Source organism: Rhagoletis pomonella, unplaced genomic scaffold (genome assembly GCF_013731165.1).
Source record: "Rhagoletis pomonella isolate Grant_MI unplaced genomic scaffold, Rhpom_1.0 Rhpom_scaffold_00655, whole genome shotgun sequence".
NCBI classification, from domain to species: Eukaryota; Metazoa; Arthropoda; class Insecta; order Diptera; family Tephritidae; genus Rhagoletis; species Rhagoletis pomonella.
This window is the reverse complement of record NW_023459209.1, coordinates 37,512-55,178: the sequence shown is the minus strand read 5'-3', so window position 1 is coordinate 55,178 and position 17,667 is coordinate 37,512. Positions and strand designations below refer to the sequence as shown.

Below are 17,667 nucleotides of genomic sequence, written 5' to 3'. Positions count from 1 at the left end.
TCTACATTTTGAGACACTATTTGGAACGAACTGTGAACACCCCAACTGCTGCTGCTTGAGTAAACCTTTATAATGAAAACAGCTTTTATAAAGATTTTATTTTGTTGCTTTAAATAGAAAAGTTCTTTATATGTAAAGTCTATCTTAAACTGAAGCATTTTCATCTAAGCTAAGGGCCCGTTGTTGATTTTGAAATTTTAGCAAAAGTCATTATAAACCATTTATGAGTTTGAAAACAAAAAACGTTGAGCAATACAAAGCATTAGATTTAATTGACAATAGCCAAACTATATAACATAGGCCTAAAATTTCTACAGAGAAAGTACAAATTTGAGATCGATTTTAAGCGGTCGTTATTCATATATCTACATTCATACATATATTACCCTTCATATCAATTCAGGTCTATTACATGCGCCCCACGCTTTTCATTTTCAATCTCATAAATGGTTTATAATGACTTCTGCTAAAATTTCAAAATCAAAAGTTATCTATACAAATTCTACGGGGTCAAGAAATATTATTTTCTAATTTTTAGTCCATTTATAAAAGCGTTGTATATTAAAAAGTTTTATTTTATTTTATTTATTCTCTATTTTTTAGTCTTGTCTGTACAAAATTTTGCAATAGATATTAAAATAATTCAACTTGCAGTGAAACAGAACAGAAGACTATGCGAGCGAAATGTTGTTTACTCACGTTTAGTATAAACATACATATGACATACATACATATAGCAGCAGTTAATTTCATTTAAAGAAATGGCGTGTCCTCCATTTCCGCTGTATGTAAATAGTGCATATATTTAGGCGCAACATTTAACTTCTTCTGGCGGGGCGACATCTAGAGTCTTCTAATTGTATCTCCTTGATATGATGCCTAGAACGAGGTTCATATCTAGACTAGGTTGATATCTAGAATTTGCCATAAATAGCTTTGCTACATTTATAGTATAAATGGTGGTCTGGACATACAACATTGGAAGTTGAGAAAAGCGTTGTAAAAAGCTGTTAAGTGAAGATCACACGATTTGTACGGATTTCTACATTTTGGCAGTGAAAGAGTGGTGTTGTTTAGAAATTTGGGGTCAGCTCGATAAAAGAATTTCCGAACAACACCTCTCTGTACCTGCCAAAATGTACAAATCGAGTGATCCCTGCTTAAGATGAATACAAACATAGAGAGCTGCGAAAACGTTAAAATTTAAAGCTAACATAAGTGCATAGCATACATACATATCGTCGATGTTTTTGCAAAACTGCCCATCGACCAGTTGCATAACCGCCTAACTAGCCATTGTGACAAAAACGAGATTTGGTAACCCTGAATTCCAGGCATCGAGATTTATGCATAACAGGCTAACCTAATATTCACGCACACCGCCAATTTACTGTAAAAAATGTCTCATGCACATACAACTTGTATGGGACCAACCGAAATTGAACGGCGTACGTATGAAGCTAACTCAATTTCCAATTTTTGTTCTGCGTGACATTTTGATTTGATATTTTGCTCAATAAAATCAAATGCAAACGCACGCAAGCTAATTTCGAATGACGCAAGAAAAAAAATTCTACGGCATGGGTATCAAAACGCAAGCCGCGAATATATAGGTTAGCCTGTAAGAATCGTAAAATCGATACTAAATCAACAGATTTGTAAAATAATAGGTAGAGAAAATACCGCCTATCAAGGCAATGCCTTCAAAGAAAACCCGTTTTTTCGCTCTAATAAAAATCTTGAGTGCCTAAAATAGGCGGTTTTGCAATTGGTCGATGGGCGGTTTTTCAAAAACATCGCCGATTTTTATATCCGTACCAGTGTCCGTTTTAGCCCTTTGGTGGCTAGATTTAGCTACCACATACTTTTTTTGGGCACATAAATTTAAAATTGCCCCTAGCCCTTTTTTAGCCCTTTTTAGAATTTATTCATACTTGGTATGAAAAAGTTGTATATGCTTCATTTGTGTTTTTTTTTGCATTTATGTAAGAGATGAATTTTTAAGCTAAGGAAGACTGATATATATATACATATATGTATTGTATGTTCCTTACGCTTTTATACATACATACTGTAAAAGTGTTGGGCTGTTAACTTATCTGTTAACGATTTAACTATAGTTTAAAATAGATAAGTCCATGGCCCTTAATATGCTAAATTTGTTAAATGACCCATCAAGTCGATTAGCTCAATTAGCTTAATTTTCTAAGTAAAAAGTATTTTGGCGGAAATTTCTTGCACTATATGAGTCAAAGCCGTGTTTGTGGAAGATTAAGTCCACGATATTGCAGTTGTGAATTACAAAAAAAAAACAATGTTTAACAAAATGCTAGAAAAATTATGAAATTTCGGCTCTAATCATTTCGATCTTTTCTCGACCTCATTTGTAAAGAAATAAATATTGTACCAGCATGCTGGTAAGTTATATGCTTCGAGCCTGATGGTACAATCACTTGATGGAACCAGCAAGCTAGTGTCATATATTTCCACTTTTATACAAAAAGGTTTTGGGTTGGATAAAATATTAGCTTTTTTTCCAGAGTTCATTGTTTTTATATAAGTACCATTACTTATTGAAAATGTTTACGTGTATACTTATACATATATGTATATGTAAGTAAAAATTTTAAATTTTAGCTACCATTTTTAGCCACAAAGACTTTTTTTAGCTCTTTTTTAACCCTTTTTTTAAAGGAATTTGGCTACCACTAAAAATTATGCGCGGCAACACTGATCCGTACATATGTACGCTCTTAAAACGAATGCACGGAAAATTAAAATTTTTGTAACGTTGCTAGAGCACTTTTCAGGTTAAAGCTTAGTATCCAGCTCTTAAGAAAAGCAAAAACTCCATATAAAATGACGTACAAGAAATGGCTAAGAAATGTTCTTGAGTCAAATTTCCTTAAGGCAGTACGCAGTTCTTCAGAAATTTAGTACGCTTTCTACTACGGTTTTCTAAAGTTTTTTGTGAAAAAAGAGCACAAGGCAACCCAGGTTTGCAACAGAAATATATGCCCGTTCCATTATTTCTTGAGGAAAGAGTGAGGCAACAGGCTGTGAGGTATAAAAAATGTCAAAATTCCTTGGACACACACGCGAAATAATGGCAATTTTTTCTTGACCGTTTTCTTAAGAGCTGTATACTAAGCTTTATGTCTTTAACACCAAATTATTTGATTAACAATATTTGGCGAAAACGCAACGCACTGCAGAGCTTCACGCTGTCAAACGACAATTGACTAAGGGCCGTTCAATATCCGGTTATCACAAACCGGAGGTAAAATGTCCATAATGACGTCTAGTAACTTTGACGAAAGCTTAACTTATTTTATTTTATTCATTTTAGTGCAGTTTTAAAAATTTTTTGTTAAAAAGCTTTTGTTACACTATTATATTTTACTCCTTTGATTGTACATGTTAAATAAAAGCTTGTTTTTAAAAAATATTTTTTTTACATTATATATTTTATTTTCATTTACATAATGAAAACAGCTCTTATAAAGATTTTATTTTGTTGCTTTAAATAGAAAAGTTCTTTAAATGTAAAGTCTATCTTACACTGAAGCATTTTCATCTAAGTTAAGAGCTCGTTGTTCAATGTATGGCTATCACCAGTACATCATTATCGAAGATTTCACCATCATGCATATAACATGTGATCGATAAAGCAGTTGTCGTATTTAACCGGAGCTTCCGATTTGTGTTAATCAGACATTGAACAACGGGCCCTAAGGGCCAATTTCAAATGAATATTTAAACGGCACTAAAGTTAATTTGTGGATTGCTGTTTAAATTCCATTTAGCTGTCGTTGGGTTTCAGATCAACTTTATTTAAATATGCCAATCAATTGGCAACACTGCTGCGTGCTCCTTGAAATTGTTGTTGAATTTGCGTGTTTGTTTACATTTTGTGCTGAACAGATGATTATTTTTTGGTGGGATTTGGTGGGATTGATTAAATAACCTACCAATCAATCTTGGTTGTTTGGTACAAACCCATATCTCATATCTAAATAGACAATATTGGCCATTTAAGTTCAGATTAAATGTATGATCTGAAAACGAATAGTGAAAGTTAATCAACAATCTCTACTTAAGTAGGCCGTCTTAAATTGGGCCTAAGCCTTTTGACCACTTCGGTATGTTAAATATAGACAATTATTTTCCGTTTACCTTTACCATCCCATGGCACACGACTATGCAGCATTATCCACATCGCCTTAACAGTATTCAGAAGAAACACATCGTACCATCGTGCCAACTTGGCTCAAACCGTGCCATTTTACTATTTTACTTCTAATGGCACTTAATTTTTCAATTTGGCACTTAATTATTCAATTTGGCTTTTTCGAAAAATAATAATATTTCAATTAATTTTTGTAAAATCCTTTGCGTGTACTTCCTTTTGTCAACTAAAATTTTCTAATTTCTATAGTGTATACAACTGGTTTATCTTACTTTGCATTGGACTTTTGTTTTAGGAATGTGTTTGTAATTTTAATGCTAAATGAGAAGAACTAAAAAGAATGGCAGCTTTTTTCGCTTTTATTTTTCTATTTGGCACATTTTGGCACTGTTTTATCCTCAATATGGCACTTCATAGCTAAGTATAGTTGGCAACCCTGATCGTACTAACTGAAATTTTTTCGCATGCGCGATAGTAGAAGTACACTTTTAAGATGCATGCATATGAATTATGCGTGGCTTTTAGTCCTCTTTCAGACACGTCAAGTCTTGAAAGCAATTTTTTTCGCATTCTCTTTTGTGTTTTCTATTTGCTTCCACACGCGTGAACTTTAATTGAATTCAAGTCCTTGGCCTTTAAATGGGAAGAAACGAAAATATCAAAGGAGACAAGAAAACTTGAAACGAATTGACGGTACGGAGGTATCTGTACTCTTGCCCTCTCTTCCCACCTCCTTCGCCAATGAACGAGCAGACTTGAAAGCAAGACTTGACGTATCTGAAAGGGGACTTATTGTAACTCTGTATTTCCATAACTCCCTGTGTGAGGAAACCAAGTAATGTAATTCTTAACAGAAGTGCTTAAAACTTAACGGTTTGGCAATTTAAACACTGTTGAAGTTGATTTCCGGCATTTCTCTTACTAGCGCCTGCAACTATACATCTTATTTACTACCGCCGGCAGCTTTAACAATTTTATAGTGCTCAGCATGCCTACCGTAAAGGTAGGTCGGTTGAAACAGCCCTGCACGAGGTTGTTGGGAGTATAGAACAAGCACTGAATCACAAGGAATATGCGCTGGCAGCCTTCCTGGACGTGGAGGGCGCCTTTAACAATGTTAATTTGGCATCCATACACCACTCCATGGTGGCTGTAGGACTGGACCCATTGATCACTCTCTGGATCGACAATATGTTGAGCACCAGAAACATCAATGGCTCCTTGGGAACATCAGAAGTAAGGAAAACTATCCCCTTAATTTAACTATTTAAAATCGATTGGAAGTTTCCACGGGATGACCAAGTTAAAAAAAGCTTGTAATGACACTTGAATTCAAAACAAATCGCAGTGTCGGAACGTTAAAAGAAAATTGCAGGGAATTTTCAGTTTACATTTAACTTCATGAATTTTGTAACCAATTTAATTATAGAAATGTCGCACTGACGCCTTTTATGTGAAAAAAGAGATCAATTAAATAAAAAAGCTTTACATGGGTATTTTGGTGGGCAGATAATTTGCAGAAATTTAAACTAAAAAGCTTACCATTCTAATAAAACTTTCTTGCTTTTTTAATTTTTTTCCAAAGCTTGGAATTCGGATTTAAATAGTTGTTGTTAAATAATGAGCTTTACTTTTAAAAAATAAAATTAACGAAAAATATTTCAAATGAACATTGCGAATATTATATAAAGGTCACTTCAATTGGTCACTACAATTTTGAGTGAGTAAATATATTTATTTATTCCTTTTTAACTGAATAGTGAGTAAACCTCTACCCAGTGAAAAATTGAGATATATGTACGTTTGAGTTAAACATTCCAAAATAATAAATTGATAATCATTTTAAAAATTTTCAAATCGGTTTTTTAATGTCCAGGTAGCTTTAAAATCAGATTTTACTACTTCATCCTAAAGTTTCAGTTTTTATAAGTAAACATCGTCAACAAAGGGGCATAACCACCCCCGAGTAAAATAATCTCCTTCAAATTTATTTTCAAGCGGTACTGATGATACGTCAAATTGACTTGAAGGTGAAATTAGTCAAGACCGCAGAACTTATACTGAAACGCTGTCTGTATATGCAGAATTTTGTCGATTACTGGAGCCCTCAGTGTTGTTTACTACAGTGTTGCCACTAATCAATGCCTTTTCATAAACTTACATTTTCAACTAAAATTTTTCATGCTATAATAGATGCTAGCTAAATATAAACTACTTATTTTTCAGCAAAAAACCTTATTCGATATTAAATTTCAAATATTTTAAACGTATTTTGAACAGGAACTTATAACTTTTTTACCATCTGCAAAACTGACGAAGTGGCAACCATCTATAGAAGGAAGAAATCAGCTGACATCTAAATTCCGCAGATTCCTGCGCTACGGGCTACAACTACAGAAAAATTCTGCGGTGTTGAGTTTTCATTTACATTGCGCTCTGGTAAGACAGATCGTGTAAGCTGACTCGGGTTTACGTACCGGTAGTTTAAAGGTGAAATTAGTCAAGAACGTAAACCTACCGGTACGCAAACCCGAGTAAGCAATACTGAGGGCTCCAGTAATCGACAAAATTCTCCGTATACAGGTAGCGTTTAAGCATAAGTTCTGCGTTCTTGCCTAATTTCACCTTTACGTTCTTGACTAATTTCACCTTGTGTGTATTTGTCACATATATTCAGAATCTGTTTAATGAGCTTTGCATACAAACGATTATCCTACGCAGCGCATGACAGGGCATGGCAGCTAAGTTTGGAGAATTTTGATTTTTCGCTATGTGACATTTTCAAAGAGAGATGCCACTTTCATTGCTCTCATTAGTCTGTTCCAATACCCATCAGATTTACAGGAATTACTACCTACATTGGGGCATATTTATATTCGAAACAAAGTCAATTATAAAGTTAGTTGCCGCCATTTCATTGAAAATTATGACAAAAAGCAGCATCTTTAGTGTCGACTTCATTTAAGCTAGAAAAAGCATTCTTCAGTTATGTTTACATAACTAAATGCTGGAGTACTGGAACAGACTAACTGATTACACTGAACAGCTGATTCTGGGAAATTATGCGCTCTATGCTGAGAATAATTACTAGAGCTCTTGAGATTTGAGTAATCGAATATTCGAATTATTCGAATATGATGCTATTCGAATAGTGAAATTCGATTAGCAGTATTCGAATAATCGCCCACTGTCGATTATTCGAATAACCTGCTCGTAGTCAATTATTCGAATAATAACTGGTGCTCGATTATTCGAATGTTGAAATGTGTGTATGAATGTATGTATAAATATGTGTGTACATATTTAATAAGATTGAAATGTATGATTATAAGTTTTTTTGAGAAAATATTGTAATTATTCAGCAACAATATAAATGAACAGGTTATAAAATCACATAAAATGCATTTTAGCTTCTAAGAGGAATAATTAAGTTATTAAAATGGACCCATATCTGTGAAGAAACGCTTATTATTATACAGGAATGTTAGAAGGCTAACATTTTGCGGTGACAAACAACCTCTACGTGGCGTGACAATATTCCCAGCAATTGAAAAAGTTCGTTCGGACTCTGCCGATGTAGCTGGTATGCACAAATATCTTGCGGCCAATTTGAAAAGTTCTGGATAAATAGCACGGTGATTTTTCCACCATGTTAGGGGGTGAATGTTGTGCCCGATCTGAGGTTCAGCCAAATAAGAGTCGATTTGTGACATAACATTATTCGTTGGGATTTCACCATCAAACAAAAAATCCATGTCGGTATGTACTACGCTGTCGGTTTCTTCGTTCATGACATTGCTTACTTGAAGTTGGCTTCTGATAAAGTCATAAACCTTATGTTTTGTTTGCGAATCTTCATCATTAAGGTTCTTATATGTGGGGTCTAGAAATGAGGAAATGGTTGCAGCTGAAACTTCTTCTATAACACAATCCATAATTGAACCTTTGAAAAAGGGAATAACGGGCAGTATCTTTGAATATATATTTATTTGCATCATCTTCCAACGTTGCGGCCATGTGATTTTCAATAAGACGGTGTATTAAAGGTCGCACTAAAGACAATGTCACATTTTTGGCCCCACATAGCACTGCAGTCGCTTTATCAAGAGGTTTCAAAATGTCAACCAAGTTCTGCATTTCACTCCACTCCTTCTCTTGCATTTCTAGCCTCAGCGCATCGCAAGTTTTTGTAACGGTTCGATCTGATAAAACTAGGCGATTGCATTTCGATTCAAAAGCAGCCTCTCACACATGTAATATTTGGAGTTCCAACGCGTGTCGCAGCATTGTACGAGTCGATTTTCCTTTATCCCCAACTGGCGGTTTGCAAGTGCAGTTTTGGCAATATTTGAGCGATGAAAATATGCTGTTATGTTTCGTCCTTTTTTGCAAATTTTATTGTAATCAGGTACAGCTGCTAAGGCGTATTTTATCACAAGCTGCAAAAGGTGAGCGCTGCACTTGATGCTGTCTCGTTTATTAAAAAGTTGTTGTGCTGCTGCATTCATGACTGATGCACTGTCGTGCGTTATCGCTTGCGTTTTGTCGGATATGTTCCAATCGGGTAAAACTACTTCCACGGCCGATGCAATGTTTTCTGCATTTGGTCGGTCTATAAATACAAATTATTTAAACAATTGAAATGTTTTAACATCAAAACACAAATTATCCATGTATGTATGAGTGTATGTCTTTATTTTATATATCTACATACAAGGTAGTTATTTTAATAGATTTACCTTCTAGTTGCTCGTTACAAAGTGTAACTTTGCATAATTCACTCTGTTTGTCAATATACTGGGCTTCGACTGATAAATAACAATCTTGAGTTCTTGATGTCCATTCGTCGACTGAAATTGATGCGCTTTCTACCTCCGTCAAATCGTTTGAAATTTTTTCTCTTACGTCATTATAAAGCAATAGTAAGCGTGAGAGTATACTTTGTTGAGAGGTTCCACTAACTTCATAAAGTCGCGAAAGCCTTCAGAGGAAGCGAAAGAAATTGGTAACATGTTACTTGCGATTAGGCGTACCACTCCACGAGATATCAATTCTTGACGTTCAAATGTGCAGTCATGAACGTCGTCGTGCTTTTTTCTCTTACGGCCACCCAAGGTGCTCGCCTGCGTTTCAACGCATTCACCACTTGTTCCATCGATATTCGTGTCCGGTGTTCTAAGTGTAACAAGCTTGTGCGCTATATTTTACTTATAACCAGGGAACGGATTTTTAGGACCTAAAAACCTATAAAAAAGGCAAAATAAAGTAACGAAATAGGCTGGAAAAAGCAAAATAAAATAGCGAAAAAGGCAGGAAAAGGCACTAAGTGTTGCAAAAAAAGCAAAATAAGGCAATTAAAAAAAGACAGAAAATACGAGGAAAAATAAAAAAATACATTTATTTTAGAAATGTTTATATTACAAGTAAAAAGAGAAAAACTATGAACTAGTTTCATTATATGAAAAATTTGTACTTTGAATCTTTGACTATTTTATCCTTTCGAGTTTCTAACTCATAAAACTTTAATCTGTATAGTTGTAGTAACATTAAACCACAAGATGCATTTTGAAGTTTTCTGGCAGCATTTTCATTCTATTTTCGCGAAGAAAAGCCTTGCATGTACTAAATGTGTGCTCGACATAAGTTGATACAAGTGGAGCCCAATTTAAATATGGAACGTTTGAAACGTTCATATTATCAGGAATAAGGGCGTTTTCCTCGCCCTTTACAATTTTATCCACTCCCCTTATTGTCTCCAAGCCTTCGTTAGCTGAGAAAACGGCTTTGAATTTTACCAACACCAATTTGGCAAGAGGTCTCTGCGCTTCTATAAGCCGCATGGGTAATGTGTATTTTTTTTATCTTAAAAAAAATTGTAAATTCTATAATCACTTTTTTTAAAGGTAGAAAAGGCAAAAAAAGGCAAATATCTTAAAAAAGGCAAAAAAAGGCAAATATCTTAAAAAAGGCAAAAAAAGGCAACATCAATTGTGTATATATGGAATCAGGGAAAGCTAAATCGTGGACATTCTTAATCGAATATACTCTATCTCTTTAGCAGAAAAAAGGCAATTTCCATAAAATCCGTTCCCTGCTTATAACATATACATTTCTTTATTTGTACTTACATGCCACCACCACGAATCTGTTCCTTCTTATGGACTTGTTTCAAGTGAGTGCTTAGCGAGGAAGTGGAGTGGTGGAAACTAAGGACTGCTCCACAAATGGAGCAGGTAACTTGCTTACCATCACTGCATTTCGTAAAAAAAACTGCACACCCAACTTAGTTTTCTTGCACTTATGTTCACAAAACACACAAAATTTATAAATTGTTTTTTTTTTTTTTTTTGTTTAACAAAAAACGCTTATTGCAACGATCGAATATTCGATTTTAAGAAGGTATTCGAATAATCGTAGCTTTGCGACTATTCGAAGAGAATCAACTATTCAAATAGTAACATTCGATTAGCAATCGTACAAATAATTTAAGATCGAACGTTCGAACATTCGAATAATCGAATTATTCGAATCATTTTAAGAGCCCTAAAATTACACCACTGCTTCACATGCGCTGCTTCTCTATGCCCTGCACATACAATGTAAAGGTACGACCGCACTAGGCGACGCGACACGACACTACACAGCGCGGAAAAATATTCTTTGCATGTATTCTTATGGAGCATACCGCACTACGCTGCAGCGGAGCTACGCGACGCGACGCTGCGCGGCAAAGTTGACCAACTAGGCAAAAATGTCGCGCCGCGTGGTGTCGCGCACTTCCGGTGCCACATAGTGCGGTATACCTAGCGGAACGACATAACATTTCGTACTATATTTTTAACTTGAAGTAATAGGATTTCCAATTGTGAGTGAATATTCACATGCATTCATTCAAGAAGAAAATTGAATGTAAAGAAACATAATATTTGAGAAGAATTCGGAAAATAAAAATAAAAGGCATTAACATTACATCAGCGTCACTAGCATCCATCTTGTTTGAAGGTTTTGACACAAATAAATAACAAAATTTGCAGCGAAGTGTCGCGCCGCTGCAGTTTCAGTGCGATATACCAAAAAGTGTCGCGCCGTGTCGCGTAGTGCCGCTGCAGTGTCGCGTCGCTTAATGCGGTCTTACCTTAAGTATAACCAGCGCTTAAAAGGCCCTACACACGCATTGATTTATCGGCCAACCAGTTGACCAACCTACTTAACGAAATTCCCTACAAACCAAGAGTGATTGAATACAAGATTGCGCCTATGAAAGAGGATTTTTGAGCGTCATCTTGGTGCAATTGCGAGAGATGTGTTAATATTAATATTACATGAGCCAATTTTGCAGGATTCAATAAATATACAAAGATTGATTAATTAGGAACACGTAGCAATAATTTTTGGACATGTAGCCCTTTAGGTAAGTACGATTTTTAGCACATGAAAAAATGTATGTATTAACAGTGTTTGCAATTTAATGTAGACCAAAAGGAAGGTGTGCAGCAAAGTGAATTTTTGGACTCGCCCCAAAGCATACATTGTTAAAAGCCATGCAGAGAGCATATTTATATTTGTGCACGGTAGCCAACCACCATAAACTCCACACCTGTTGAGTCTTCAGCTTTGATTTGACGACTTTTGCACCATTTCCGAGAGGATGCATGAGTGTGGCTTCTTTGGAAACAAATATTCTATGTAAGTGAAACATAATTTAAGCTGAACTTTTAAATGTATAATAATTTGGGTACTGTTTTGTTTTAGGTACGTAACAGCGCGGTAAGATGCCGCTTGAATTAGCGCCTGGGGACCGTATCCACTGGTGCATTACCCCATACCAGCACTAAAAAGAATCAGGAACTAGCAAAAATAAGTAGGTAGTGAAGTTCATGTATCTATTTACTCAAGGCGAATTTATACAAGGTGGTGTTGATGGCGAATTTAGATTTCCGCCGCGGTACTTCTTAATGTCAAAATGATGTGTTTGTTGTAAAATGAATTCGCCTTGTTTACAACATACACATCATTTTGACATAAGAAAGTACCGCGGCGAAAATCTAAATTCGCCAGCAACACCACCTTGTATAAATGTAAATTGTATTTACTGTAGAAACTGCTTTTGTATGTATGCCATTGCCAGCAAACTAAATCAGCAACTGTCTACATTCACCATGGAAATATACCTACTACAATTCACCAAGGAAAGGCCAACATAGTTCCATGTAGAAACTCATAGCTCACACACATAGCACAAAGCTCGATTTGGTGTTTAATGCATCTCTTCGCCGACAGAACTGCTTTCACTTTTTCGCCAGGTTTGCGTCCGTAGGAAACGAAAAGAAACTTATATCGCACGCTTTCCTTTTGTTTTCACTATTACACTTTGCCCACTTCATTTTGCTTTGTAATGTCTCAATAATTGTTTAAAACCACGCAGGAATATTAACGCACAAATATTAAAATTGTAATTTGGTTTTTTCGTATGCTCACAATCATCAATTGTACCAAGATGACGCACGCACACAGCTGATTATGTCAAAATCACAAAGAGCGGATTAGCGGTACCGCGATTGGCGCAATCTCTATTTCTCCCAATCGTGCCTACAAACGCACCAACCAGTTGGCCGATTTCATTTGAGTGAGAGTTTTTGAACTGTGAACAACACAACAGCACTGCCAACCTTTTAAGCTATGCTGGGAATGCTTCTCATTTTTATGAATTTGTTATTGCTACCGCCCAAGTTATACGCATTTTCACTAGCGAAACGAACCGAAAAACACATGTTAACCTTAATGCGCCTTAATGGAATCGCATGTTAGGTTGCCAACTTCTCTACACACAGAGCAACAAGTTGACCAATTTGCCTCAAAAATCAAAAATTTTGGACTTTATAGGGCATTCGCACGAGGCGATTTTACAGGCAACAAAAGTTGAATACGAAGTTGAATGAGAAGTTGAAAGTATAAAAGTTGCCATCCCTATTCAGACGAGGCGATTTTCGATTCAACACGAATCGTTATTTACATAATTGAAATGAATTTAAATCGCAAAATTTTATCAATTGGCGTAAATTTGGTAAGCCCTGCGTTGGTAGAAGTGCTTTTAGCGAAGCTGAAAGATAAAATAAGAGTAAAAAAGTAAAAAAGAAAAAAAATTTTGTATACAGAACAGTGTCGTAGCCAGGGGGGAAGGGGGGTTTGGGAGGATAGATCCCCCCCTTCGTCATTGAACTACAATTATTTACTTTTGAATTAATAACACAATACTATTTTATCCTTCTGATTTAACATTTTTTTTTATTTCAGACGGATGACAAATTATCTTTTAATGAATATATGAGTAGTCCACTTGCAAACAGCGTTATGTGATTTTATAAAAGTAAACCATAAATTAAAAAAAAACGTCTACGACAACAAGTAACATCCGAACTGTATATTTTTTTATTACCTGAAAATTTGGATAAATAAGAGCCTGATAACATTAAAAAAATAAAAATGGAGTATGGTAGATTTGCAAATTTTATATTTAAAAATTTAATATTGCAAGTTTTGAAACAGTTACTTTTACATAGCTTGCTTTTTTTAGCTTTTCGCGTTCTCTCCTCTAGGAAGATTGGTTTGCTTCTTTTTTGCGTCCTCTTCCACTAGGCACCGAAACTACCACGTTTGCTTGCAGTTTTCCAAGTTCATACGAAGGGTACACATTTGAAAGTGTATAAATATTATAGCGACTTTTGCAAGAGTAGTTAACATTTCATGCTATTTTTTTCAGAATATAGAAAAATTTTTCACTCTGCTGTTAGTGGACATGAAACCCACCAAAAACTAAAAATCTAAAAAAAATTTACATAGCGCACTTTGCAAGTGGACTACTCAATTGTTGAATATGCTATCTTATTTGTCCCTTCTTTTTATACAATTAAGGAGCGGCTGAATGGTTTAACGATGTTAGCGGTACATAGTGATGTGCCGATTACAACACAAGAAGTAATTAAAAAAATGTGTGTTAAGCAACGAAGATTAAAAATCGCTTTATAAGTAATAAGATTTTGTAGACTTGTACATAAACAATTGTAAATAGATACGCGTAAATATATATATATGCAGATATATTCAATGTGTAAAAACTGAAGTGTATACTAACGAAACTTCTACAAAACAAAACTGGACTACTCACTAATTAATTAAAATGGTGTAGTAATTTAATTTTTTAAATTTAAATAAAGCATGAATTCCCCAGGGAATAACCGAGTAGATAAAAAATATATAACGGTAGAAACGGCACATACATACATATATGAAAGAATGCCCACAGGCGACGCCCTATAGGCAAAACACGAGTTTTTTTTTCAAAATCGTAGATCTTCGCTTAGAAAAGAGATAATGGAATGCAGCATTTAACCCTTTAATGCAGAGTCTGTCATATATGAAACGCTTTTTAACACTTTCAAGGCAGAGGAAAAAGGTTCTTAATATGCGTTTGAACGTGCTTTTTCTCATGTTGACGTAGATATTAATCGTAGAAAATTTTTCCATAGTAAAACAATAATAAAAAAAAAATAAATAAATAAAAAAATATAAATATTAAAAAATAAAATAAAAATAAATAAAAAGTACGTTGAAAACATATTGAGAACCATTTTGCCTCTGCCTTGAAAGGGTTAAAAAGCGTTTCATATATGACAGACTCTGCATTAAAGGGTTAAATGCTGCACTTTCGTAAAGATATCGACCAGTATATCCATTTTTGTTATATAAATTTGTTTGTGAAAGCTGATAGTTTACGAGTTATTAGAGTTTAAAGGTAGCTTTTCTTTTTCCGATCTGGCCACTCGGGTACAGCATCCAATGTCCCAAGAATCGAGTCTTAAGATGAAATAAAGAGAAATCTTTCAGAAACAGTGGTAATGGTGTATTAAATATAGTGTTTTCTAGTGGAATTGAAGCCAAAATCCAAAATTAAAAAAAAGTGACATTTTGAACGGCATTTTGAGGGTTAAGTTATTGTTGTTGTAACTTCTCTATAGTTTTCCTATATTATATGATCATGTGTCTTCACATTCAACAATTTGTATGAGCTTGAGGCCGTTTTTAGTGAAAACTTATTGTGGAAAAGCAACAATAATTTGAAAAAATGGTAGAAGTCACGATTAAAAAATGTTCATTCCATTATACCTTTTCTAAGCGAAGATCTACGATTTTGAAAAAAAAACTCGTGTTTTGCCTATAGTGCGACGCCTCTAGCCATTGTGTATCACAACTTTAAGTTATCGATGCAAATTTTTTTTAGGCGCCCCCTTCGCCAAATCCTGGCTACGCCACTGATACATAACAGTGTTGGCATTTTTGGTACAATTGTACTTGGTTGATACAATTTCATTTACAATATACTTTCCTATTACGCAGTAGAATTTTGTAATGAATACTAAAAATATATAGCTCTGAAAATTCACAGCAAGAAATTTTATGTATTCTGTTTTGTTCGCCTGTTCGTATTTACCTTTGTAAGTTTTGAAAAAAGGCTTGAACGAACCAGTATAATATAGCCTAGGCAAATTTTTAAAGAAACTTTTCGATACTAAGTTTTATTAAAACAAAATATCGAAGTCAGTTTCATATAGAAACAAAGTCTTCGTTAGTTATAAGAAGAGATTTTCTTAAATATAATACCTTTACGGCACTCACATATTGACTTTTACTATTTATTTTATTATTCTTTAATTTTAATTATCTGTTTATAAAATATAATGTATTCTTTAAGAAAAACTGTATAAACCCAAGATTAAATCTTTGCGAAACATCCAAAAACCAACATACTTTCGTAAAAATTTCGAGCTTTATTAATATTCGTTAGTTTTTAGCCCATTCAATTTTAGTATAATAAAGTGCATGTTTAAAGTAGCTGGGACTTACCGTTGAACTTGGCAATTTTTTTTGTCGACGATGTCAGCCATTTTCTTCCATACGAAGTGTGTTCGACGATTTTTTTATATGGAGAAAATCTTCATCAAAGAAATCTTAAAAAACTTAGTTATATTAAAATTTAATGGGCTAAAAAACCGCACACTCAAAATAAATCTAGGAAATCGAATTAAAAAGCTAGAAATTTTTACAAAAGTGTGTTGGTTTTTTTAATGTTGCACAAAGTTTGAACCTTGGATTTGTACGGCTTTTCTTAAAATATAAACAGTATTTTTACAAACAATAATTAAAATTGAATAATATTAAGATAAATGGTCAAATCTTGTCGTAAAGTTTTGATAAGCACTTGAAATGCTATTAAAATGTCAAATTTTAGTACTGAATCCAAAGAAAATGTCTCTTTTATCCATTAATAATAACTTAAATATGCTTTTTGTTAAGATGTATAAATGAAAATGTGTGCATACATATTTGCGTTAAATGCAGTACATGTGCACGTGGAATCAATTTACAAAAGTGTAAAATACGTAAACGTATGTACATAAACGATAAAACTTTCTCATGAATACCATAAAATCATTGGTCTTGAAGGGAATGTACTAAGAAAATATATGAGCGAATTAAAAAGTGTATAGAATTTATAGCCGAAAAGTACATTTTTTGTATAGATTTCGTACTGAAGGAACAATTTCATTTCCCAACACTGATACAGAATGTAAACAAACACAGGGTTGCAAGGAAGAAAAGGTTAACGAGCTCAAAGTTGGCTGGCGACCAACTTTGTTGAAAGCGATTAGTTGAAATGCCGTTCGGACTAGGCGATTTTTGCTTTCATCTAAAAGTTGCCTGAAAAATCGCCACGTGTGAAAGCCCTATTACTCCAACCTGACGAACAACTTGAAGAAGATTTGGGTGCATTCCAAAACGTCAAACTACAAAGCATCAGTCTTTTTTATTTCTACACGACACTAGAGGAAAAAGTCTGACTTGCGCAACCTAGGGGAAAACTAGCATCCAACCGTGGTTGCACACATTTGGCATTACAATCTCCTGAGGTTTAGAAATAAAAGGGGCTTTGTATTTTGACGTTTTGGAATGCGCCCTTTGCCAACTTGCCTACACACGACTTATTTACCACCAACGTCTAGTGGTAGGCCAACTGGTTGGCCGATAAATCGATTCGTGTATAGGGCCTTTAATACTCGATACTATTCTAGAACTGCAAAACTATCGATAGTGACGCCATTCGATAGTTTTGATAGTTTGAAAAATACTATCGATATTTTCGAAAGTATCGTATACTATCGTGTTGTATATGTAGGGAAACTTCAACTCCGAACAAAATGTATATATGTAAATATAAATATTGCACGTATGTAATTGTAAATATTACATCTTAAGGGTGAAAGGTAATTCTCTAGGGTGGGGTAACAACCCCTAAAAAAGGTGCGGAAAAGTCGGGAGGGGTACCAAACGACGCGTTTCGGCACCCCTAATAACAATCCGGAGGGGGGACCGGGGGGGGGGAGATAATATTATTAACCATTTAAAAGTTATGAACAAAAAAC

At 34.6% G+C, this 17,667-nt stretch overlaps 1 protein-coding gene across 1 annotated transcript; it reads right to left on the bottom strand.

The window, feature by feature from the left end:
* Window positions 1-7,520: 7,520 nt before the first annotated feature.
* LOC118751343 lies at window positions 7,521-9,344 on the bottom strand. The gene is made up of 3 exons (XM_036486147.1): window positions 9,313-9,344; window positions 8,929-9,170; window positions 7,521-8,801 (listed from the first exon to the last, which is right to left on the bottom strand). The coding sequence occupies exons 1-3, from the start codon at window positions 9,342-9,344 to the stop codon at window positions 8,401-8,403; spliced, it is 675 nt and encodes a 224-aa protein (XP_036342040.1). The 3' UTR covers window positions 7,521-8,400.
* Window positions 9,345-17,667: the final 8,323 nt, after the last annotated feature.